General features: G+C 47.9%; 2 protein-coding genes across 4 annotated transcripts in view; one reads left to right on the top strand and one right to left on the bottom strand.

The window, feature by feature from the left end:
- The window catches only part of LOC148119248 (H-2 class I histocompatibility antigen, Q10 alpha chain-like), a gene marked incomplete at its 3' end in the record, with an annotated part of 148002 nt that overhangs the window by 85815 nt on the left and 38802 nt on the right, over positions 1-23385 (bottom strand). The gene's annotated exons all lie outside the window — the stretch shown is intronic.
- Positions 10940-21678, top strand: LOC148119251 (H-2 class I histocompatibility antigen, D-37 alpha chain-like). 3 transcript variants are annotated; one of them, XM_087898633.1, is made up of 9 exons: positions 10940-11272; positions 11753-11834; positions 11999-12268; positions 12488-12763; positions 13289-13564; positions 13692-13817; positions 14002-14034; positions 14174-14217; positions 20630-21678. In XM_087898633.1, the coding sequence occupies exons 1-8, from the start codon at positions 11129-11131 to the stop codon at positions 14203-14205; spliced, it is 1239 nt and encodes a 412-aa protein (XP_087754759.1). In that variant the 5' UTR covers positions 10940-11128; the 3' UTR covers positions 14206-14217; positions 20630-21678. The 3 variants fall into 3 exon arrangements, with proteins under 3 accessions (XP_087754759.1, XP_087754758.1, XP_087754757.1); XM_087898632.1 differs by lacking the exon at positions 20630-21678 and adding an exon at positions 14362-17336; XM_087898631.1 differs by lacking the exon at positions 20630-21678 and having other exon boundaries at positions 14174-17336.

Raw genomic sequence — 23385 nt, 5'->3', positions numbered from 1 at the left:
GGAGGGTGTGTGGAGGGAATGGGAAGGAGGGAGGGAGTGGGAATTTGGATTGGTATTTTTTTAAAGTAATACCAAAACCAAATCTTTATTTATTATGTATACAGTGTTCAGCCTGCACGTGTGCTTGAGCACCAGAAGAGGGCACCAGATGCCGGGAATTGAACTCAGGACCTCTGAAAGAGCAGGGGTGCTCTTAACCTCCTAGACATCACTCCAGCCCAAGTTACAGCAATTTTAAAGTTACACACACAGAAAAGGCTAGATCCAGATCGATAAAAAAAGTTTAAAACAGACCCAACAGTCACTCACTGCTGATTTGTATCATTTCTTTAAAATGAACTAATTCTCCTGTGAGTAAGCATTAAAATTTCTTCAATTTTTTTTGCTTGGTTTTTGATTTTATTTTTCCAGACAGGGTTTCTCTGTGTAACCCTGACAGTCCTGAATCAGACTGGCCTGCATCTAAGTAATTTGCCTGCCTCTGTTTTTGGAATGCTGGGGTTATATGTGTTTACCAGCTCTGCCCAACAAATTCTTCCCTGTTAACGTAAACTTCTTGGCTGCATTGAGACGTGCTACATGGAAAGCTTTGCCACACAAAGGCTTTGCCTGCTGATGCCAATATTACCAATGTTACTGTGATCCTCATCAGTTTCCTAGCTGCACACACTAGTGGAATCTGCCTATGAGTTTTAGAGTTACCCTCAGAGGCAGCACCAGGATTCCCAGAGCCGGGGAGGTAGAGGCAGTGGAGCAGAGCAGAACACAGCACCAACAAGACTGGATCTAAGTTGAGACCCTGTGGATCAGTCCTTTCTGCTGATCCTACACACAAGGGTTAGGTTCTGAGAAATTGGGGGAGGGGGAGGGACTCCAGGCAATACCTCTGGAAGGAGGCAGGAGCTCAGGAGGCTGAAGATCACCTCCTGAGAGCAGGGGCCAGGTTGGGACAAGGACAGGAAAAACAGCTCCTACTGTGGTCACACTCACAGGAGAAAGAGACAGGCAGCACTCACAGGAATGACCCCAGGGCGGCTCCGCCACACAAGCTAATATAGAAGAAGTAAACAGGATGGGGAAAAAGCTGGAGCCAGGACTGGGCCCAGGCAGGCCTCACACTGCAGCCCTGGCTGCTCTCATCCTGGACACAGGACAGGGCTGGGGACACCCCTGTGCTCCTGTGATCAGAGTGTCTCAGCATGTGCTTATACTAAGTGACAAGGACAGAAGAGCCAGGGGGGACTTAGCTGAGGAGTGAGCACAGGAAGCCCACATGGACAGAGCTCTACCCAGCACAGCCCCACAGACTCCTCCTGTGCCCCCTTGACACTAAGTACAATAAACACGGATTCTGGAAGGGTCTCCTTGCTGCCATTTAATTTCTACATCATACTTACAAAATTCTCTCCTTTAATTTGACTGTCAATCTCAGTTAAGGACATGAACCATCAAGTTCACATTTGATTTTTATGTTCAGTGGGGAACACGAGGGTTGGAACTCAGGGCAACCTGTTGGAGGTGACAGGAATAGAGATGTCCCCTCCTGCCTGTGGTGGACCAGGATGGTTGGCTGAGGAAGGGAGCAGGGAAAGGGCAGGGGCAGGGTCCTGCTGGACAGGGCTGGGATTGGTCCCCAGCTTTTCTCATTGCCTGCACAGGAAAAGCAGAAACCCTCAGACATTGCTGTCCACAGAGAATTTGTTTGTCCTTAAGTCAGAACTGGTGGCTCAGGCCCACGAGGCAGCTGTTCCAAGATAAAGAAAAAGAGTCATGAAAGTCACTATAAGGACCTCCCAAAGGTCACCACTCAGAGAAGTCTAAATCAGAGAGGCCCTGAGACCCAGTCCTCACCTCCTTGCCTCAGCCCCGACCCCAGGTCCCTGGGTGTCAACTTTTCAAGCCTCCAGAGAGAAGACAGAGCTCTGAACACTGTCCCTGTCTGCGGCAGAAATAACCAAAGTCGCGAGATTGACAGGTGGGGCTGGAGGAGAAATCATCAGCTCAGCCTCCACTCCAGTTCCTCAGGGAGGATTCTCCCCTGACACACCGACCTGCAGCAGGAGCAAAGTTGCCTCCTTTACCCCCTGTGAGAGGAAAAGCTGTGAGAGACCAGGGAAGTCCTGGGCCCCAGAGAGTTTTCAGAATTGTGACTGCAGACCAGGGAAGGTCAGCAGGCAGGAGAAGGAGGTGTGCAGGGAGAGAGCCAATGCCAGGCTGGGGGTCTGTGCTCAGCAGGGACCTTCCCCTCTGACCTCTGAGGATCAGGTCCCCGTCACCTCCAGCACCAGGGTTATGAACATTTCCCTACAGTAGGTGATTGTCACCATAGAGACCTAGAGATGGGCAGGGTGTGTTGTGTGTGTGTGTGTGTGTTGTGTGAGTGTGCACCCTTCTTGAATGTGCTGAATACAAAAACAGAAAATAAACAAATGCAGACCCTGTGTTCTTCCTCATCCACATCATCACACCAACGATAAAACCTAAGACCAAAGCTCCAAGGACAGCACCAACAATAGTCATGATGGTGATGGTGGACTGGGGGGGGGGGATCTAGGAGGGAAGGCAAGAGAAGGTGAGGGTCAGGGCTGAAGCTATGATGCCTCAGCCTGCTGAGTGTCTGTAGAAGACTCCAGCTTTCCCTGACCCCATCTCAGGGTGAGGGGCACAGGCAGCCCTTCATGGTGAACATGGCATGTGTATTTGTGCTCCTCCCAGAAGGCACCACCAGAGATGCCCATTTCTGGAAGGTTCCTTCCCCTGCAGGCCTGGTCTCCACCAGCTCCATGTCCTGAGTCTGTTCCTCCTCCTCCCTCTGCCAGGTCAGGGTGATATCAGCAGGGTAGAATCCCAGGACCCAGCACCTCAGGGTGATATCACCTTTATATCCAGGATGATGGGTCACATGGATCTCTGGAAGATCTGAGGAGGAAAGTTGGAAATGTCAGGTGTTTTGCATTCTCCCTGGAGACTCCAGCAGTGTCCATTAGACCTTCCTGGGAAGGGTCAGAAACTGGGTGAGGGAGGGGTGAAAGTCCCCTGGAACTTAGACACAGGGTCCTGGATAATCTCATCTCAAGTTAATTTTATATGTGGGTGAAAGAGCCCAGTGTTATAGAAATTAAGTTTTTTTTTTGTTTCTGCTCTGGGACATTTGCTTAATGACGCAAAGATGTGTCTGATTAAATACAACTCACCTGTGATCCAGAGGCTGGGTCAGCTACCAGCTGACAGGAAGTTGTGAGGAGGAGCCAGGTGGAGAAGGGGTTGTAAGGAGGGGCCAGAAGCAGCAGGAGGGCTTCTTGGGAGGTGAGAGAGGTGAGCTAGGTGAGCTGCTTGCTATTCAGCCCCCCTGGGAAGAGGATTCTACCCCAGACTTTGAATCCTGAGTTCTTTAGTGGAACAGAGATCTAGATAAGTTCTCTTAGTAGCTTTGAAAGAGTCGGTGCCTGAGGGAACAGAATTTCCTCAGGCTGCGGCTCTCGTGGCCCAGCTGCTGCTTGTAGAGGCGGAGTTGCAGTTGCTGCCTAGGGTGGTTTCAAAGGCAGCAACCATTAAACCAGAGGACAGTGGCCCAGGGTCATAGAACTCTGGGTTTAACAACAGGAAAAATGGCCTTCTGCTCCTGACTGGGTGGAGCTGAGGGATTCAGTCTCACTGATGACTCAAGAGACCCTGTGTGTGAGCTGAGAACTGGGCGTGTGGCATGCTGTGGCCCGCAGGACTGCAGACTGAAGGTCAACTGCCTTGGTCATTTCAGGACCTTCTCTCCTTCCCTCTGGAGACACACTCTGAATTGTCCTGACAGAAGGGTGAGTCCTGGGAGAGTCAGTCTAAGCTAAAGGTAAGGAGATCAAAAAGAACTTTCCACCTCCCACATGTGAGAGACAGCGGAAAGGTGGATATGATGTCAGAAGGAGAGACAGACTGAGTTTCCACTAAAGCCAGGAGGAGACAAGAGAGTGCAGTCTCCACCATCCTATCTGATACAGTGATGATTTATATAAGCTACCAGAATTACACAGACAATAGACATAAACGGGATGAAAACAGAAAAGGAAGAAGTCACACTACCTCTGTTTCCAGACAACATGATTCTTTACTTAGAAGATCCTGTTGAGTCCATATGAATACTCTGAGACCTAATAAACACCTGTGGTTTCCAGATACAACATCACTATTTAAAAAGTAGCCTTCATTTGTGCCAGCAGTGTATCTGAGGAAATGTACGATAATAAACGTGACTCCACTATAATCAAATGTCTAGAGATATCTGTAACCAAAGAAAGAAGTCTGCAATGAAAACACTAGACACTGACACAGGAAATCACAGTAGAGGGTGTTAGAGGAAGGGGAGACAATCCATGCTCCTGAACTGGCAGAGTTAATATTGTAAAAAGCCCATACTATCACACTTAATATTCAGATTTAATGCAATACTATGAAAACTCTGACATATTCCGTCGTTTGAGAAAGAACGACAAGAACTTACATGCAGTGACAAAACCATGAGCTGCCAAACAACCAGCAGCTGCTCCACTCCCAACCTCACATTTTACTGCAAAGCTTCAGTGACAGAGACAGCCTGGAACTGACATAAACTAGACAGGAAAATCGAGGGCCTGGGATTGAGACCCTGGAGATAAAATGACAAAGCTTTGCACACTCAGTTTTCCACAAAGAATTCAAAGCACACAGTGAAGAGAGCCCATTCTACACACGATGCTGCAACATCGTTTTCCTACCCGAGAAGATGAATTCAGATGCTCTCCTTTTACCTTGTACAAAAGTCAACTTGGAAATGTTAAAACATGAAAAACTCTAGTTCAAGAAGAAAACAGGGATTTTCTTCCAGATATTGGATTGGGCAAAAACTTAAAAATAAGACAATGAAAATGAAGCCACGCATCAACATGAAAATAAATTCTCTCCACAGCATAGGACACAACCAGCAGAGAGAACAGAAGGAGGAGACCTGTACCAGCTGGACTGCAGGCAGGGACTAGAGTCTCAATTTAGGAAGAACTGCAGAAACTAAATACCAAGGAACCAACCTTGCCAATCAACTAATGGGTGAGGAAACTGAACAGATGTTGTCTTAATAAAAGAAAAACACACAAGTGGCCACTAATCTTTTTTACTATGTGCAGTATCTCTAAACTTCATGACAATGCAGATTAAACTCCTTTGAGGGACTGGAGAGTTGGCTCAGAGGTGAAGGCACTTGATGCTCTGCAGAGGACCTGGGTTAGATGCACTGTGTGTAACTCCAACCCCAGGGACCTGACACCCTCTTCTGAGCTCAGACACCAGGCACACACGTGGTGCACATGCACACATGCAGGCAAAACCCTCATCCACATGAAAGAATGAAATAAAAATGATAAAACTGCTTAGAGACAGCACTTCACCCCAGTCAGAAAGGCTGTCATCAACAAATCTGACAGCAAATGTTGGAGAGGAAGTGGAGGGAGGGGAGTCCTTGCTCGTGTGTGTGTGTGTGTGTGTGTGTGTTTGTAAATTAATACCGTCATTTTGGACATTACTCAAAACATTCAAATAGAACTACCATACGAGTCAGCTATTTTACTCCTCGGCAGATATTTACATCCCACATTTATTACTGCTTTATTGATGAGAGTAAAGAATTGGATTTAACCCAGGTGTCCATTAACAGATGAATAGATAGTGGAAATTTGTTATACAAATAAGATGGAATACTGTTCGGCTCTAATCAATGTAATCACAAAATACTCAGGAAAATGGATCGACTTAGCATGCATATTATTAATCGAGGTCGCACAATCTTATAAAAAAACTACGTTGTTTTTCCCCATATGTGGGATATAGCCAACAATAGACGGTTATGTGTAGACAAGTGCACACAGGTGTACAGTAAAGCATGAACGCGTAAATATCGGAGATACAGGAAGACTGAATGCAGGCAATGGACTTGAGTTATGAGGCAGGATACAAAGTTAATTGTTTTCTAGTTATAAATCTGTCATGGACTTCTCCTTTTCTCTTTTCTTTCTTTTTTGCATATAGGTGCTGGATAAGTGCATGAATTATATTTGATAACGAATGTTTAAAATCTAAAGAGAATCTCTACAAGTTCATAAGGACTACTGTAACTGTATAGAAATTTACTGAGCTGTATAGCCTTTGTTCTGGTTAATTTCAGTGTGTGATTTTTTTTGTAATAAACTTTTTTTTTAAAAAATTAAAAACAAGAAGAGACAGGGGCATGACACCAGCTAAGGGTTTCCTCTTCCTCAGGACTGAGCCCAGGCTGAGGGCAGAGGGAGGAGTTGCCCTTGGCCCCTGGAGCTGTGCGCAAGAGCACAATCTTTCCATTCTCCGGGTGTCTGCACAGAGACTCCCAGCACTGGGCTCTCCTGGTAGATCCAGTCTCTCTCTACAAAAAACCATCCTGCTCCGGCTTGCGCCGCCGTCCCTGTCGTCAGGTCCTTGTTCAGGGCGATGTAATCGCGGCCTTCTTAGGCTAACTGTTAATACAGGCGTGGAGACAGCCCTCCAACCCCACCTCGTCCAACTCCACCTCACAGCTCTACACCGGCTGGCCTGAGTGAGAACCTGCAGTAACTCCTGGTCAGCCCCGCCCACCTGCCCCGCCCCCGTCACCTGCACTCTGACGACTCCTCTAAACTGAAAGTGAAAGTGGGTCCATGTCATCGCCTGTCCAGCATCTCTGCGGGTCCGAAATCTCCAGGAAGAATCTGGCACATGGGATCAATTTTAAAGTGATCCATGATGGTCGCACGCCCCAACCGCCATTATTCACCGCCCTCCCCCTGGTTGTAGTAGCAGAACAGGTTCCCCAGGTTCACTCAGAAAATCTCCTAGCTGTTCTTGGCGATCCGTCTGTTCCTCTCCCAAAACTATGGCCGCTCTACCCACGACGCCCGCGCCTCCATCCTCGGAGTCTCCGTGTCGCTGTCGAAGCGCACGAACTGCGTGTCGTCCTCGTAGCCGACTTCCATAAACGGGGGTTCCCCGAGGCCGGGCCGGGACACGGCGGTGTAGAAATACCGCATGGAGGGATAGCGTGGGGGCGGCGCGCCCTGAGACCCCGACCCTGCTCCCGGGACCCCAGGCAGGACCTCGGGTCAGGAGGGGAGCAAGGCGCGGGTTCGGGACGCGGGTGGAGAAGGGGCAGAATGGTCCTGCTGGGCCATGCGGGGACTTCTCAGGTGCCGCCCCCGCACTCCCCGCAGAGCCCATTTCCCTCTCCCAACCCTGCACTTACCACTGTGGCCAGTGCTGCCACCAGCCCCAGGAGAGCGCAGGGCTTGGAAGTCCAAGTGCTCAGGCCTAGATAGAATCAAAGCACAGACACACAAAGTCAGGCAGACTTTGTAACTTGCAATCATAGCAATTTTTATTATGTTATCCAGGAACTCACGCCCAGGGGAGTTCCTGGAGTGTGAGGTGAAATTACTGTAGTTGTGAGGAGGAACCTGGCAGCAAGAAAGAGCAACATTGAAACCACTTGTCTACATTTCCCAGCCCAAAGTCCACCTTCAGTCCTCAGAACATAAAAGCCACTTCTGAGGACTTGGGATTTGTCGTGACTCCATCCTCTGCATGGAGGTCTGTGTGGAACATCCCCTTCTTGATCCCTGGCCCAGAATTCTCCTGATGGTATTCCGAGGGGAAACCACTGGATAACTACAGCTGTTTGCTCTTTCCCACCCCCACCCCCAAATCCCCATGATGTCTGAGCTGGTCAGGAACACAATGCAGAGATGGTTTCTCTATAAAGCAGAGGCGCTGGCCTGCAAGCACCACACAGACTCCCACAGAGACCAGGCTCCTGTGTTCTCCTGCAGTGGGCAGCTCACACTACCAAGCCTGACAGCTCAGGAATCTGTGTTCTTCTTATGTGAATGAATGGGTTATACAGCCATGTGCTAGACCCACAGTCTCCTAGTGTTTGTCCCAGATGGTGCATCCCTGGCCCCAGCAGTTGTGTGTGACAAAGACCTTCCTTCCACAGCCTAAGTTTGTGTGAAGCCAGAACATAGCTTCAAGGCAGCTGTCTGCCTACCCTGCAGTAGCCTGGATGCAGCCCAGCAGTGAAGGATGCCCACATTCCATGTGTTACTGTTCAGACTCTCCTATGATCCAGTTTAACTAATAGATCAGGCACATTAAGCAGTGAACAATTTCCCGAAGCATGAACCCCACACCCCAACACTGGCCGCCCTGCAGTCACACTGCTAGAAAGGAGAGAGGACTCAGGAGCTGATGAGAGCAGGGAGGTGGACGGGGCATGGTGTGGACAGTGGATCTGAAACTGAGTTGGCCCCTGAGTGCCTCTGCCCTCTGCAGTGTGGACGAGGTGGACATGGACAGAGGATGATGCCTGTGCCCGGTGACTTAAACTGGAGGGCAGATTAGATGTCAGTAGGCAGAAAGGTCAAAATGTAAAATGCAATATAGTTTACGACTGTAATGTGTGACTTGTTATCTTCAGGCCTCAGGTAACTAAAGGTCACTAAAACCATGGACTATGACATCGCCAGAGACACAGGGCTCATCCAGGATACAGATGTCCTGGACACACAGTCTCTATGATCTTCCCAGTCACTGTATGGTGTCACTTTTAGTCATTAGGACTCTCATTGTTTTCCGCCTATTTCTGTCCCCAACTCCTCCCTTCTCCAGGAGGCCCATGGTCTCCACCACACAGCTCAGCTCTGGGGGAGGCTGCTGACCCTGTCTGCCCTGACTCCTGACCAAGCAGGCTGCACTTTCTCAGCAGCTGCACTGATGGGCCCAGTTAACTGTCTGCTCCATGCACAGCTTTTCTTTTTATTACTGTTATTTTATTTTTTATTTATACATTTATACATTTATTTTTGAGATAAGGTCTTGTAGGTACACAGGTCCCCATTCCCCCCCCAGGCGCTATGCAGGGCTGTTCTGCTTCCTGGTTCCACTGCATCAGCTTGAGGGTGTAGCATAGAACTGCCCTCTCCTGTTATGTTAATTTCACCTTAGGCCCAAGGGTGTAGCTTAGAGAGAACTCTCCCTCTACTGTTATGGTAATTCCACCTGCAAGCAAGGTTCTCGCCCGCAGGCAAGGTTCCCGCCTGAGCACGCCCACCTGGCTTCCTCTTTTCTCTGTTCAGCTGCTCTCTGACCTTGGGTGCGCCCCCCTGACTTTTCTCTTTCCTTGATCCTGATGGGGGGCTGGTGTCCTTTTGCCCCACAGTATATATACCCGACTTATGCTTAATAAAGCTGCCATTTGCCACTTATTCCTTGGCAGATGAGCCCAGTCTATTTGTGTGTGTGTGTCATGTGTTTAAACCCTTAGGACAGTCGTCCATTCTAGTGGGCTCGAGTCAGGAAAAGCGTGCGCCTGTTTCGAGGTTCGAGTTGAAAGAGGGATGATTTCCTTGCGAGAGAGGCCCCGAACCCACAAACCCGACGAAGCCACACTTACGGCTGCAAACAGCAAGAGGTTTATTCGAATACACAGGTACCTGGGGCGACAAGGTCTCTCGGAAGACTTGCGCGCCCCCCAGGTTGGGGGTGAGGGGTTCTTATAGGAGAGCAAAAGCGCGGGTACAGAAGCAAAAACAGCGTGGTTACGGGGATTCATTCCATTGGTCAATTCAAATAAGGCTACGCTGAGTGGCACATTCTTGACCTTTCACCTAAATACCAAGGAGGGGGTTGTCCAGGAGCTTCCTGCTTTCCTTATCTCTTTTCCTTTTCAGAGTGTCCACAGAAAAGTGTGGAAGCTTCCAAGGTCTCACTAGGTAGCCTTGGCTGACCTGAAACTCTATGGAGACTCAGCTGGTCTGGGACTTGCTTGCTGCTGCCTCCCAGGGGCTGGCATTAAAGGTGTGCACCACCACAACTATTTCCATACACATTTCCCTACGAAGGTGGACTTGTGTCTTCCAGCATTCTCACGGCTGCGTGGACACGAATGTCCTGTCTTCATATCTTCTTGTTTCAGTACAGAGTGCAGTCTCGCCAAAAGTAGGCTTTTTGATTCAAACCCCATGTTGTATTAAGGCCACAGGAAAGTCCACTCTGTGGGCATTTCCATCATGACAGCCCACCCCTCTGTTAGACAAAAAGAATCCTTCCTCCCTCCCTCTCTGCATCACTCCCTACCCTCCTCTTCTGTCTTTCTTTGTCTCTTTCTCTCTCTATCCATCCATCTCTCCCCCTTCTCTCTCTCTCTCTCTCTCTCTCTCTCTCTCTCTCTCTCTCTCTATCTGACACTCTAATTCCAAGGCCACATACAGTACCTCAGGCAAGTGTCCTTATCATGTCTGAAAAAACATTAATAAAAAGTGTTAGTTTAATCGATGAGAACACCTCCTCTTCCCACCTCTCCTGTCTCCTGGACAAGACTGCACCTCCTCTCAACAAGCTCTGCACAGCGCTCTCCCCAGTCACCAGCACTGGTTCCTAATAGATTCCTCAAGGGCTCCATCTGCACTGGGAAGAACAGTCCTGCTCCCTGGTACCAGATTCTTGGCTTCTTGATATTTCCTTCATGCTGCAGCTTCCTCCCTTGTCGGTGTGACTTCCTGCTCTGTCCCCTAATTCCTTAGGAGTCTTCTTCCTGTGTGGATCTAATGTCTGCCTGTCTGCTGAGATGTGAGAAGATGTTTTCACCACAGAGCTAATAAGTCCTGATCTAACGTGCCTGGAGCAACCAACTCCCCTTCCTGCTGTGCTGTTCATTTCTCAGGTCTTTTAACATTTAGAGCTGTTCATCCATACAGATCTTAGTCTTCTTATGCTTTTTATGCACACACACACACACACACAGAGAGAGAGAGAGAGAGAGAGAGAGAGAGAGAGAGAGAGAGAGAGAGAGAAACCTAGCTTTATTGAGTGAGGACAAAGTCCCAAGTCCTCAGAAGTGGCTTTCAGGTTCTCAGAGCATAAAGCTGCAGTTTGGTTTGGGAAGTATAAAAACCTGGTGATTTCAATCTTGCTCTCTCTTTCTTCCAGGTTTGTCTAGGGAGGATGGTCCGGATCTCACTGTGTGCTGCTCCCAGGCTCTGCGTCCCTTTTTTGCCACTGCTGTGTCCTGCCATCCTACCCTTCATTGCTTCAGGCTACAGGGACAACAATGGAGTTCAAGTGCATTGAGTCCTGTGTACAGAGAGTGGAGCAAGCAGAAGGAGCTGGAGCACTGGGAAACCACAGGAGCACAGACAAAATTTCCAAACCTGCCTTCAGAACCTGCTCCACCTCTACAACCAGAGTCAGGGTGGTGAGTAATTTCCGGGTTGGGGGTTACGACCCCTCACGCCCTGCAAAAGGTCCTGAATCTCCGCTGATTCCAGTGTCCGAGATTCCGCAGGAGATTGTGGCTGTCTGAATTTTGCTTTGCTTTGGGGACTGTTCGTGCGGATGGGCGGTAACGGGTTGGCCGGGCTGGGTAGGGGACCAGGTGCCCACACTATCCAGGACATTCACAGCTGCCCCAGAGTGAAGAGGACATGGGTCCGGTTAAAGTCCTAGGTCATGCAGTGACTTTTGACAGCATTTTCTTTATAAAAAGACGCCAGAACAATGTCCGGCAATGTTTTCCATATACATAACTCCACTTTCAACTCCGGTCGTGTTCCTTTCTCTGGACACAAATGAACTCACAGCTCTCATTGTACACCAAGTTTCTAGACAAACCAATCAGTGGCACAGAGGTTCCAAGTAAATTAGTTGACAGGAATCGCTTCTACACCCTTCACAGGTCACTGTACTGAGGAAAAGGTCTTCTACTTCCCGGTTCAAGCTGTTAGCAAGCACCTTACTTCTGGTCCAGACAGGGGCTAGTGAGTAAGGGGTGGGGAGACTCTGCGGGACGGAGCAGGGAGCCGGGTGGGGGCAGTACCCCGTAAACACATCTTACTACCCTAGCTCCTGTCTCCCCTGCCTTCACCCGGGACCTGGTCCCGGGAGCAGGGTCGATGTCTCACCGCGCCGCCCCGCCCCCCAGGCTCGCACTCGCTGCGGTATTTCCACACTGCAGTGTCCCGGCCCGGCCTCCGGGAGCCGCGGTTCATCGTTGTCGGCTACGTGGACGACACGCAGTTCGTGCGCTTCGATAGCGAAGCGGAGACTCCGAGGATGGAGCCGCGGGCGCTGTGGATGGAGCAGGAAGAGCCGGAGTATTGGGAGAGGGAGACTTGGATAGCCAGGAAGACAGGGAAGAACTTCAAATTGAATCTCCAGACCCTGCGCGACTACTACAATCAGAGTGACGATGGTGAGTGACCGCGGCCCCGATCAGAGATACGACCCCTCCATCTCCCCTGGGACGGACTTGGGTCGTCCTAACACCTGCCCAGACCCGCAAACAGGAAGGACCCCGCAGAGTTTGGCTCAGGTTTCAGTTGCACTTTTGTTTCTGAAAGGTCGGGCTGTGGATGCACTGACAGGGGACAGGGTGGCCGCAAGGTGGCGCTAACCACTGTGTCCCCACCAGAACCTCACACTCTACAGTGGATGTATGGCTGTGACATGGGTCCAGATGGACGCCTGCTCCGCGGGTACTGTCAGGAGGCCTACGATGGCCGGAATTATATCTCCCTGAATGAGGACCTGTGCTCCTGGACCGCAACTGACACAGCCTCTCAGATCTCTAAGCGCAAGTCAGAGAAGGTAGAGGAGGCCGACCACCAGAGAGCTTACCTGCTGGGCGGGTGCATAAACTGGCTTCAGAGATACCTGCAGTTGGGGAACGCGACCCTGCTGCGCTCAGGTACCTGGAGACTCACCCTCGCTTTTCCTAGGTAGTGTGGGGGAAAGACTTAGGGTATCCTTAGAGGAAGAACACTATCCAGCAAGTACCGGGCTAAGGAATAAGAAGAGGGAGACTCCAGGCTGCTTTTCCCATTGGGAGACTAGCCCTTTTACAGCAGGTCAGCCTTGACGATGGCCCTGGACCCACAGGAGCTTTTTCTCTCAGGCCTCCTCTGTGGTCACCCTCGGTGTCTCTGGAGTCTGACTCCAGCTTTTCAGAGTCTCCTGGCCCTCACTCAGCTCAGGACCAGAATCCCTTCCCCTCCATCGGTCTGCAGAGCCCTGAAGCCTCCTACCCCAAACTGTCACTCACATCTTAGAGCATCCCTAGAGCACATGACCCCTGTGCTCTAGCTAGGGTCTACTAATATCAGGGCACCCTAATCCTGTCCAGTTCCCTGTCCACTCCCAGAATGGTCACATGGACACTGCTGAGTCCCCAGAAGAAAGAAAGATGTCTCATCTTCACAACTCTTTCCCTCAGACCCCCCAAAGACACACGTGACCTGGCATCCTGAACCTAAAGGTGATGTCACCTTGAGGTGCTGGGCCCTGGGCTTCTACCCTGCTGACATCACCCTGACCTGGCAGAGGGAGGAGGAGGAACAGACTCAGGACATAGAGCTGGTGGAGACCAGACCTTCTGGGGATGGAACCTTCCAGAAGTGGGCATCTCTGGTGGTGCCTTCTGGGGAGGAGCACAAATACACATGCCATGTGCACCATGAGGGGCTGGCTGAGCCCCTCACCCTGAGATGGGGTAAGGAGGGAGTGGGTGCAGTGCTGGGGTCAGTGAAAGAAGGAGCCTTCTGCAGTCCCGTGACCAGGGTCAGGGCTGAGAGCTGGGGTCATGACCCTCACCTCTCTTCCTGTCCTTCCCTTCCCAGAGCCTCCTCAGTCCACGGTCCACATCATGGCAGTCATTGCTGGTCTGGTTCTCCTTGGAACTGTGACCTTCATTGTAGCTGTGGTGGCTGTGGTGGCTGTTGTGAGGAAGAGGAGGAGAAACACAGGTAGGAAAGGGCAGGGTCTGAGTTCTCTCTCTGCCCCTTTCAGAAGTGTGCTCTGCCTCATTAATGGGAAACAAGTTTACACCCCTCATTGCCCTTGTCTCTAACCTGGTGGGTCTGCTGTCAGTTCTGAAAACATTCTTGAGTTGCAGTCTTTTCTGGTTTCTCACAGACTTTCTTCTCACAGGTGGAAAAGAAGGGGACTATGCTAATGTTTTAGGTAAGTTTGGGGAGCAGGATTGTTCCTGAGATCCTTGGGATGGAGTTGAGCTTGTGGGAATCCAGCCAGCCCCTAATTCCTCCAGCCACAACCTCTCAGTCTCCTGAATGTGCCTTGTCCTTTCTTCTTCTGCACACAGGGGCAGTGCCCAGAGCTATGTCTTGTCTCTGAAGGCTTGAAAAGGTGACACCCTGAGGGCCTGGGATTGGGGCTGGGGTGAGGTAAAGAGGAGAGGACTGGGACCCAGGGATTCTCAGCATTCAGACATTTGAAAGAGTCACAGCAGGCCTTTGAGATGTCTTTATATTGACTGTTCATGACTCTTAGTTCCTAGTTCAGACTGCTGCCTCACAGGGACTTGTTCTGAATCAAGAATCAACAAATGTCTGAAGCTGTCTACTTTCTCCTGTGGGAACAATGTGAAGAACTGGGGAGCCCACATCACCCCTCTATACCTGGATCCCGTCCCTGTACTGCCCTGTGCTCTCTTCCCAGCCAAATTCCTCGTCCAGCCAGGCAGGAGGGCACATCCCCATCAGGTCACTCCATGTGCCCTGAGCTGCAGCCCCTGACCTCCCCACTGAAAATAAGAATATGAATGTGAACTCGGTTGTTCATGACCTTGATCTGAGAGATTGGCAGATCAAATTGCAGGAGAGAATTCTGAAAGTGTGAAGTGAAAGACCTGGATAAATCCAGACCCCTCTAGCAGAAAAAATAGAGCCAAAAATCTAAGCAGCGAGAGAAGCATCAAAAGTCTAGATTAACCAGTTCAGTGACTCTGTTTCAGGAACTAGCTGAAGGAAAAGTTAGATTATAATCTTGAGAAACAGGGAATTACCCCCCTGTGATTATCACTGGTATTTTCAGAATTTTTCAATGATCACTGGTATTTTCAGAATTTTCCAATGACGCCCCCGCCCACCCCCTTTGGATGGTTTCTTCCTTTAAAAACTACTTCTCCCAGCTACTCGGGGTCGAACTCTCTACCCCTGCGTGGGAAATGAGTTTCAGCCCCAGCGCATTGGCTCCTATCCTGTCAATAATCCTCGTGTGATTGCAGCAAGGAGGGTCTCTCGTGAGTTCCTGGGGGGTCGTGTTATCCTGAGACTTGAGTGAGAGTCTCCCTGCTCTGGAGGCCTTTCATTTGGGGGCTCGTCCTGGGATTGGCAACCACCCTCGTCTCCGAAGACCCACTTGTAGGTGATACATTATCTGTTTCCTGATTCCCAGAATACTCCTGTTCTCTTTGCTCCACCTCTACTTCCTATCTGGTTGACCCACCTATACTTCCTGCCTGGCCAATCAGCGTTTATTTAAAACATGATTGACAGAATATAGACAATTCTCTGACACCACTTCCCCCTCTTTTTAAAAAAAAACAAAAAAACAAAAAAAAAACAAAAAAAAAAACAAACAAAGGAAGATACCCAAAGTCCATTTTTTGGGAATGTGGGTGTAGTTTTCCAGGCTATTTTCACCTTTCAGCCAGTCAGGGGCACTGATAATCTTATGGGGACCTAAAGAAAGCTTAAAGTTATGATCAAGTCCTGACTGGAGTATCCTGTGAGGCTTGATCATTTCAGGCAGGATCTTGAATCTGTTCTGGATTTAGAACTCAGACATCTGGGCCAGCTGTTCCTACCGGAGATTTCTCAGGTGCTCTTCCTTGATCAAACCTGATTTTTCTTAACTCAGAATGAATCCACAGCCTCTTATTTCCTGTGGAAACAAAAGCAAATCCTCTTCTCCAAAGTAACATACCTTTTGACTTCAGTTTTGAAGTCAAGGTATTTTCAAAATACCTATCTGGGATTAATTCAGAAGTATTTATAAACAAATATCTTTTAGCAGCTGTTGCTCCTTCCTCAGCATTCAAACAATTCAAAGAGAGCATAATAGCACACAGTATCAAAATTCTCTGTATATTTTCCATCTTTATGTGGCGTTACTTTAACCTCTATTTCTTTTATTTTTACTTTTACTTTTAGAGACAGGTTCTCTGTATATCTTTGTCCTGGAATAAGTGTATAGACCAGGTTGTCCTTGAACTCACAGAGATCTGCCAGTCTCTGCCTCCCCAGTGCTGAGATTGAAGGTGTGTACTACCATACCTTGAACTCAGAGATCTGTCTGCCTCTGCCTCCTAGGCATTGGGTTTAAAAGTGTGTACCACCACACCCAACTATTCTCTTTCTTTTTTTTTAAAGACTTTAACCTTTAGCCTACATGTATTTTTAACACATAGTAAACCATTTAGAGGTTTTCTTCATCTTTGAATCTCTCTTTACTGAATCTCTCTCTCTCTTTTTCGGACCACATGAGGCTTTAATTTACTAAGCAGTATGGAGAGAATTAAAGCCGTGGCTTTGACGGCTGGATCCAGCCCATTTCTTACCTTTCTGAGATTTCAGCCTCATGGCTGAGGTACCAGCTGTAGCCACGTTTATCACCACAACTCTGTGGTGTTTCAAGGTCCCTGCCAACAAGCAAGCTGCAGCATTCTGCTCACAGACCACATTCAAATGTTTCATAGTTGGGCCAACTCCCTGGAAAAGTCAGAGTTAGCCCTGGCAGGTCGACCCAGAAAGTCAGCATTTTAAAACGGCATAGCTTTTTTCCTGCTATGGCTGAAAACTGAAAAGCTTGCATTCAGCTTTTCATCAACACCGTTTAAGTGTTTCATGGCAGAATCTCTTTAAAGAGCTATAAGGTTTTGCAGCTAAAGCTGAGTCAGGAAGCCTCTCTTAAATGAGAGCACTTGCTTGACCCTAGCAAGCAGAGCAGACCCAAGAAATTGCTGCTACCAAGAATCCATGCACAATACTGTCATTTTGTTCTAGAATTACTTCCCAAGCTGTCTCAAGCTTTATGTGGATGCAGTCATCCACGTTGGGTGCCATTCTGTAACATGAAGACCAGGCTGCTTATTGGGGTTTCTGTCCCGCCAGGTCCCCCAGCCGTTTGGTCCCAGAGAAAATCACACAGAGGTCGCCATAAGATTATAAACTGATTGGCCCATTAGCTCGAGCTACTTATTAGCTCTTGTAACGTATATTAACTCATTATTCTTTCTATGTTAGCCACATGGCTCGGTTCCTTTTCTCAGCCAGGCAGGTTACATCTTGATTCTTCCATGATCTGGGAAGAAATGGGGGAGGAGCTTCCTGCTTCCCTGAATACTCCTGTTCTCTTTGTTCCACCTCTACTGCCTATCTGGTTGACCAGCCTATACTTCCCGCCTGGCCAACCAGCATTTATTTAAAACATGATTGACAGAATACAGACAATTCTTCCACCAACACCTGCAAAGTAGCTTGAAGCTATGTCTTTGTTTTGATTGGCGCCATTGTCCTGTATGTCTGTGTAATGTGTGTTGTGCTTTTGTCCTGAATTAGACTGATGCTGATATACTCAAATCATGACATCTTTTGACTTTGATATTGTAATCACTTACAAGACTTCAGAGATAGGACCATAAGCATAGTGGTATATTTCATCAAAAAAAAAAAAGAGTCAGCCTTGGCCCCAAGCATGTGACTGCAGGGCAGCATTCTTGTATGGATGGCTGGGCTATTCAGCTTTGCTGCTACAAGGTATCAAGGCTGCCAGACACAGCTGTAGAAGGCAAATGTACCCCAATAGGATTTCAAACACTAAATAAAAATCTGAGGGTAATTGCTATGGGCTAAAGAGGTTAACAATCTTTTTACCCAGTGCTGCATACCACCCTGGCCCCCTGTGCTGCCCTGGGAGCTGCACGTCTCAAACCTCTCGTCAAAGCTGACCAAGGCTTGGGTCTGCGGGTGAAGAACTCTTTCAGATCCTATGGGTTATAAGTATTATAAGTATCTGTTATCATTTATAGGGGCTGGTTACAAATTATTGTTGGTTAATGTTAAAAAAAAAAGACCCATTGCTGGTCTCAAATGTTTCACACTGGTACAGGATTTTATGTGCTGTTCTTGTTTAAAATGTAGCTATACATCCCCACTGAGAAAAACCACAAGAAAAGACTTTGGTAAGAGTTTTTATGTTGTCTAAAAGGCAAGAGAGATTTTTTGGTATGTTGTCTAAAAAGCAAGAGAGATTTTGGTTAAAAAAAAATGTGTAAACAGGAATGGGCCTTATCTAATTCCCTATGTGTGTTTTCAAGGTCAAACTTAAAGCAGGTAGGGAGCCGCTGACAGTCTATTGCCGCGGGGCTCTCATGGCAGGTCTCAGGGGCTACTTAAACCACCATCTGTGTTTCTTGAATGTTTAAAGGAGGCTGACAGGCGGTATACTCCCTTTGACCCAACCTCTGAGAGTCAGTGGTAGCTATGGCCTTCATAGGACAGTCAGCATCAGATATTAAGAAAAGTTACAATGGTTAGAAGGGTTGCAGGATTATACCTTGCAGGATTTGGTTAAGGAGGTAGAGAAAGTGTTTCATAAGTGAGAGACTTAGGAAGAGAAATGAGAGAGAGAGAGAGAGAGAGAGAGAGAGAGAGAGAGAGAGAGAGAGGTGGGAGGCAGAAGAAAAAGAAGACCGACGGGATCATAGACAAGAGAGAAATTTGATAAAATTTTGGCCGCAGTGGTATGAGAGAAAGGGAAGACAGGACCTAGACAGATAGGGAACCTGGGCAACAGAAGACCAAAGATGAGTGAAGATGGACAGAGACGCCCCTTGGACAAAGAATGATGTGCTTATTGCAAAGAAAAAGGACATTGGACAAGAGAATGCCCAAAGAAGAAAGGAAGGGCCTCTAAGATACTGGCTCTAGAAGAACATGATTAGAGGGATGGGGCTCAGACCCCCTCACCCATGCATAGGGTAATCTTGACTGAGGAGGGGACCCCTATGGATTTTCTAGTGGACATAGGGGCTGAGCACTCTGTGCTGTAATAACCATTGGGGAAGCTAAAGAATAAAAAGACTGTAGTAATTGGAGCTACTGGATAGAAACAATATCTGTGGACCACCTTGCGAACTGTAGATTTGGGGAGAGGACAAGTGACTCATTCCTTCCTGGTTATCCCTGAGTGTCCCAGGCCTTTATTACAAAGAGACTTGTTAACAAAGTTGAAGGCCCAGATCAGGTTTACTCAAACCGGGCCGGAGGGAATCAAAGCCTTTTGTTGACTGAACTGGTGACCTTCGCTCCCCGTGCTGTCCTCAATCCCGCTACCCTACTGCCTGAGACTGATGACACCTCACCTATCCATCACTGCACTGACATTTTGGCAGAAGAAGCTGGTACCCAAAATGATCTGAAGGATCATCCTTGGCCTGGGAGTCTGAGCTGGTATACGGATGGACGGCAGCAGTTTTGTGTTTGAAGGTAAACGGAAGGCAGGGGTAGCAGTGGTGGACAGGAAGCAAGTAATCTGGACCAGTAGCCTCCCTGAAGGACATCGGCCCAGAAAGCCGAACTCGTGGCTTTGATACAAGCTCTACCAAGGACAGAGAGGAAGTCTATCGACATCCACTGACAGCAGGTATGCTTTTGCCACTGCCCATGTACACAGAGCAATATACAGACACAGAGGACTATTAACATCTGCAGGAAAAGACATAAAAAAGAAAAAAGAAAATTTGAGCCTCCATGAGGCCATACGTTTGCCAAAGAAGGTAGCCATCATACATTGTCCAAGACACCAAAAAGCTCAAGATGCTGTGGCTAAAGGAAATCAGATGGAAGACCTAACTGCTAAACAGATGGCCCAAGGAGCAATGATCCTGGCAGTCCAAAGGACCTAAAGATTATAATGATATCAGTGAAACCAACTTTGGGTACACCCCCGAGGACTATCAAATTATGGGCAAATTAGGACTGGTAAAGAACCCCATATGGGGCAGTAGAGACAGAAGGAGGAAAGCTAGTCCTCCCACAAAAAGTATGTTACCAACTTACATGGCCTGACCCACATGGGGGCCAAGAAACTAAAAGATGTGGTTAGGTCCTCCGACTAATACGTTATGGGACTCTCTGACTTGGCAGAAAAAGCAATCAAAAGCTGCAAGGCCTGTGCTATGATTAATGCAGGCACTCCATACATACTCCTGGGAAGAGGCTCAGGTGTGAGTGCCGTGGGGCCTACTGGGAGGTAGAGTTTACAGAAATTAAGCCATCCAGATATGGTAAAAAAAGTATTTATTAGTTTTTATAGATACTTTTTCAGGCTGGGTAGAAGCTTTTCCTACCAGGGCTGAGACAGCCAATGTGGTGGCTCAGAAGATCATAAAAGAAATCTTCCCAAGGTTTGGGATACCCAAGGTAATCAGGTCTGATAATGGACCTGCCTTTGTTGCCCAGGTAAGTCAGGGACTGGCCACCCAACTGGGGATCAATTGGAAATTACGTTGTGCTTACCGACCCCAGAGCTCAGGTCAGGTAGAAAGGATAAATAAAACCCTAAAAGAGACCCTGACAAAATTGGCCCTAGAGACCTGCGGGAATGACTGGACAACCCTCCTTCCCTTTGCCCTGTTCTGGGTTCAGAACACCCCAGGGTGATTTAAACTCACTCCTTATGAGATCCTATGTGGGGGACTGCCACCGCTCACTGAGTCGGGTGGAGTGTATAATCCTGATGCTATTCTTTCTAGAACCTTTATTTGTCCACCTAAAGGCCCTTGAAATGGTGAGACGCCAGATCTGGGAACAACTGAAAGAAGTATGTATTTCTGTCTGGATCCACACTCCCATGTGAAGCGAGCTCCTGAATGGCCCAAACTGCAGTATCTGGGGCTTTTAACAACACCACCAGTCAGGAGGCCTGTGTTTGGGGGACTAATCATAGGCTAACTCTTTCTGAGGTTATGTAACGAGACTCTTAAGAACCCTAAGACTCCTGACACCAGGTTCTTGGTTCCCGGTTTAGATAAATGGTGAGCTTGTAGTACAAGCCTGACACCTTGCGTGTCGACATCGGTTTTTAATGACGCTAAAGACTACTGTGTGCTTGTACAACTGGTACCTAGGGTCTTTTATCATCCAGCTAACACGCTCGAAGATGAGTTTGACAAGCACCCAACTCACTTTCGACGAGAACCTATTTCTCTGACACTAGCAGTAATCCTGGGCCTCGGGGTAGCTGCCCTAATACAGGCCCCTCAGTACTTTAATGAATTAAAACTAATTACCTTCATTAGAGAAAGAATAAGTGCTGTTCAGATATAGTGCTTTACAAGGTTAAAAAGATACTGAAATCTAGTTCTATGATTAGAACTAGGCACTAGAAAAAATAGTGGGGAAAAGAAAGGCCTGGATAAATCCATACCCCTCTAGCAGAAAAAATAGAGCCAAAAATCTAAGCAGGGAGAGAACCATCAAAAATCTAGATTAACCAGTTCAGTGACTTTGTTTCAGGAACTAGCTGAAGGTAAAGTTAGATTATGATCTTGAGAAACAGGGAATTGTCCCCCGTGATTATCACTTGTATTTTCAGAATTTTTCGATGATCACTGGTATTTTTGGAATTTTCCAATGACGCCCTCCCTACCCCCCTTTGGATTACTGGGTTGTGTTTTTTTCCCTTAAATACCCCTTCTCCCAGCTACTCGGGGTCGAACTCTCTACCCCTGCGTGGGAAATGAGCTTCGGCCCCAGTGCACTGGCTCCTATCCTGTCAATAAACCTCGTGTGATTGCTGCAAGGAGGGTCTCTCGTGAGTTCCTGGGGGGTCGTGCTATCCAGAGACTTGAGTGGAAGTCTCCGTGCTCCGGAGGTCTTTCAGATGGAGAAAATAAATGGCAGCATGGAGAACCTTCCAGGATCTGTGTTTGCTGTGCTGAGTGTCAGGGTGGGGGACAGGAGGAGTCTGTGGGAGCTGAGTGAGGGTGGGGCTGTGCCAGGTGGAGCTCAGTCATGTGGTGTGCTCACTCCTCAGCTATGTCCTCCTTGGCTGTCTGTCCTAGTCACTTAATATAACCACATGGTGACAAAGTCTGGTCACAGAGACACTGGGATGGGCATAGCCCTGTCCTGTGTCCAGGATTATGAGCAACTAGGGCTGCTCTGACAGGTTACCCTGAACTCAGTGCGGCTGTAGTTCTTTCCCCCTTTCTTCTGTGTTTATTTCTTGTCTTTTTAGTTATCATGGAGGACCAGGCCCATTCTTGTTCCTGTGAGTGGTGCCTGTCTCATTATCCTGTGGGGTTCCTGAATGACAGCAGTAAGAGGTGTTTCCATCCCTGTCCCCTCAAGGCCCAACTAGGCCCCCATACTCAGAAGACTGTGGGACTGCATTCTGCTCTGCTCCACTTTACAACACCACACACACACACACACACACACACACACACTCAGAAAACATGCCTGGCAGGTTCACGTTAGAATCAATCTCAAGCTTCTGGCCCTGAGGACAAAAAGTTATGTGGTGATTTGTATTGAATTCTTCCTCTCACACCAACACTTGCTGAAGACTTTCCAGCATTGACCCCATCTCCAGTAGAAGGTCATGGTAGATGTAGAAGGTTCAACTGCAGTCATGAGCTGAGAGGTGCAAGGTTCAAAATCTGTGAGTAAAATTACTTCCACATGCTAACTCCACCCTCCACCCTTTTAACAGAGTTGAATATTCGAACTTTGATCTTCAGGAAGACACTTCAGGACTTCGCTTTTGCATAAATTTTAAGTGTAAAATACAGATTTATCTTTTGCCCATGAAAATGGAGATGGAAGCTGCAGGCACCTCTCATTTTAATTGGCCTGTGGGGTCACTGGTGTTTGCATTGACGTCTCTGACAGTTAAGCTATTGGTGAAGTAAGTGGTCAGCAGACACACTGGGAAACCAGAGTCTTGGTTATGAGGAGTCCCAGCAGTTGCTTCTCAGCATCAGTCCCTAAGGCACTTAGTGACAAGAGCGTCTTCAGCCTTGCTGTGAATTCTGCTCTGTCCTCAGTAAACCTGAGACCATGTTCCCAAGCTGTCGTAAGGCACTGTGCTTTTGGGGACTGTGAATTTTCTAGCTGAATTGTACATGCTATGACATGACTTTTACATGAATGATACTTTGTTTAAACATCAGTATTTTACTCCAATTGCGTTACAGAAGGTCCATGGTCACTAAATGAACTTTGATGTTAAAAATCAAATTAGCATTAGTTGCATATTTTATTTTAAAAATGAAAATAGCCTTATAAAGGCAAAAAGAAAGAATGAGCAAAGGAAAAACTTCTTTTTCAAATAATTTAAAAACAACGTATTCAAATTGAGTGTGCTGCTGGTCTAGTGAGAACTCCATGAGCTCTCTTTTTAAAAACATAGATATAATTGTTGTATTTAATGTTATTTTCTTGAAACCCATGTCATCAAATTCCTTAATGCTGCACCAAACATTGTCAGTTCAAGCTTAGCAAT

This window comes from Myodes glareolus, chromosome 18 (assembly GCF_982192425.1).
Source record: "Myodes glareolus chromosome 18, mMyoGla1.1, whole genome shotgun sequence".
Lineage (NCBI taxonomy): Eukaryota > Metazoa > Chordata > Mammalia > Rodentia > Cricetidae > Myodes > Myodes glareolus.
Note: the sequence above shows the minus strand (reverse complement) of the source record. Positions and strands in the feature narration are given on the sequence as shown.

Bases quoted from the DNA above. Each gene is read 5' to 3' on its own strand.
- LOC148119251 (XM_087898633.1), top strand. From the start codon at position 11,129: ATGGAGTTCAAGTGCATTGAGTCCTGTGTACAGAGAGTGGAGCAAGCA. The intron at 11,273-11,752 runs GTGAGTAATTTC...CACCCTTCACAG, and splicing joins CTACAACCAGAGTCAGGGTG to GTCACTGTACTGAGGAAAAG. The intron at 12,269-12,487 runs GTGAGTGACCGC...TGTCCCCACCAG, and splicing joins CTACAATCAGAGTGACGATG to AACCTCACACTCTACAGTGG.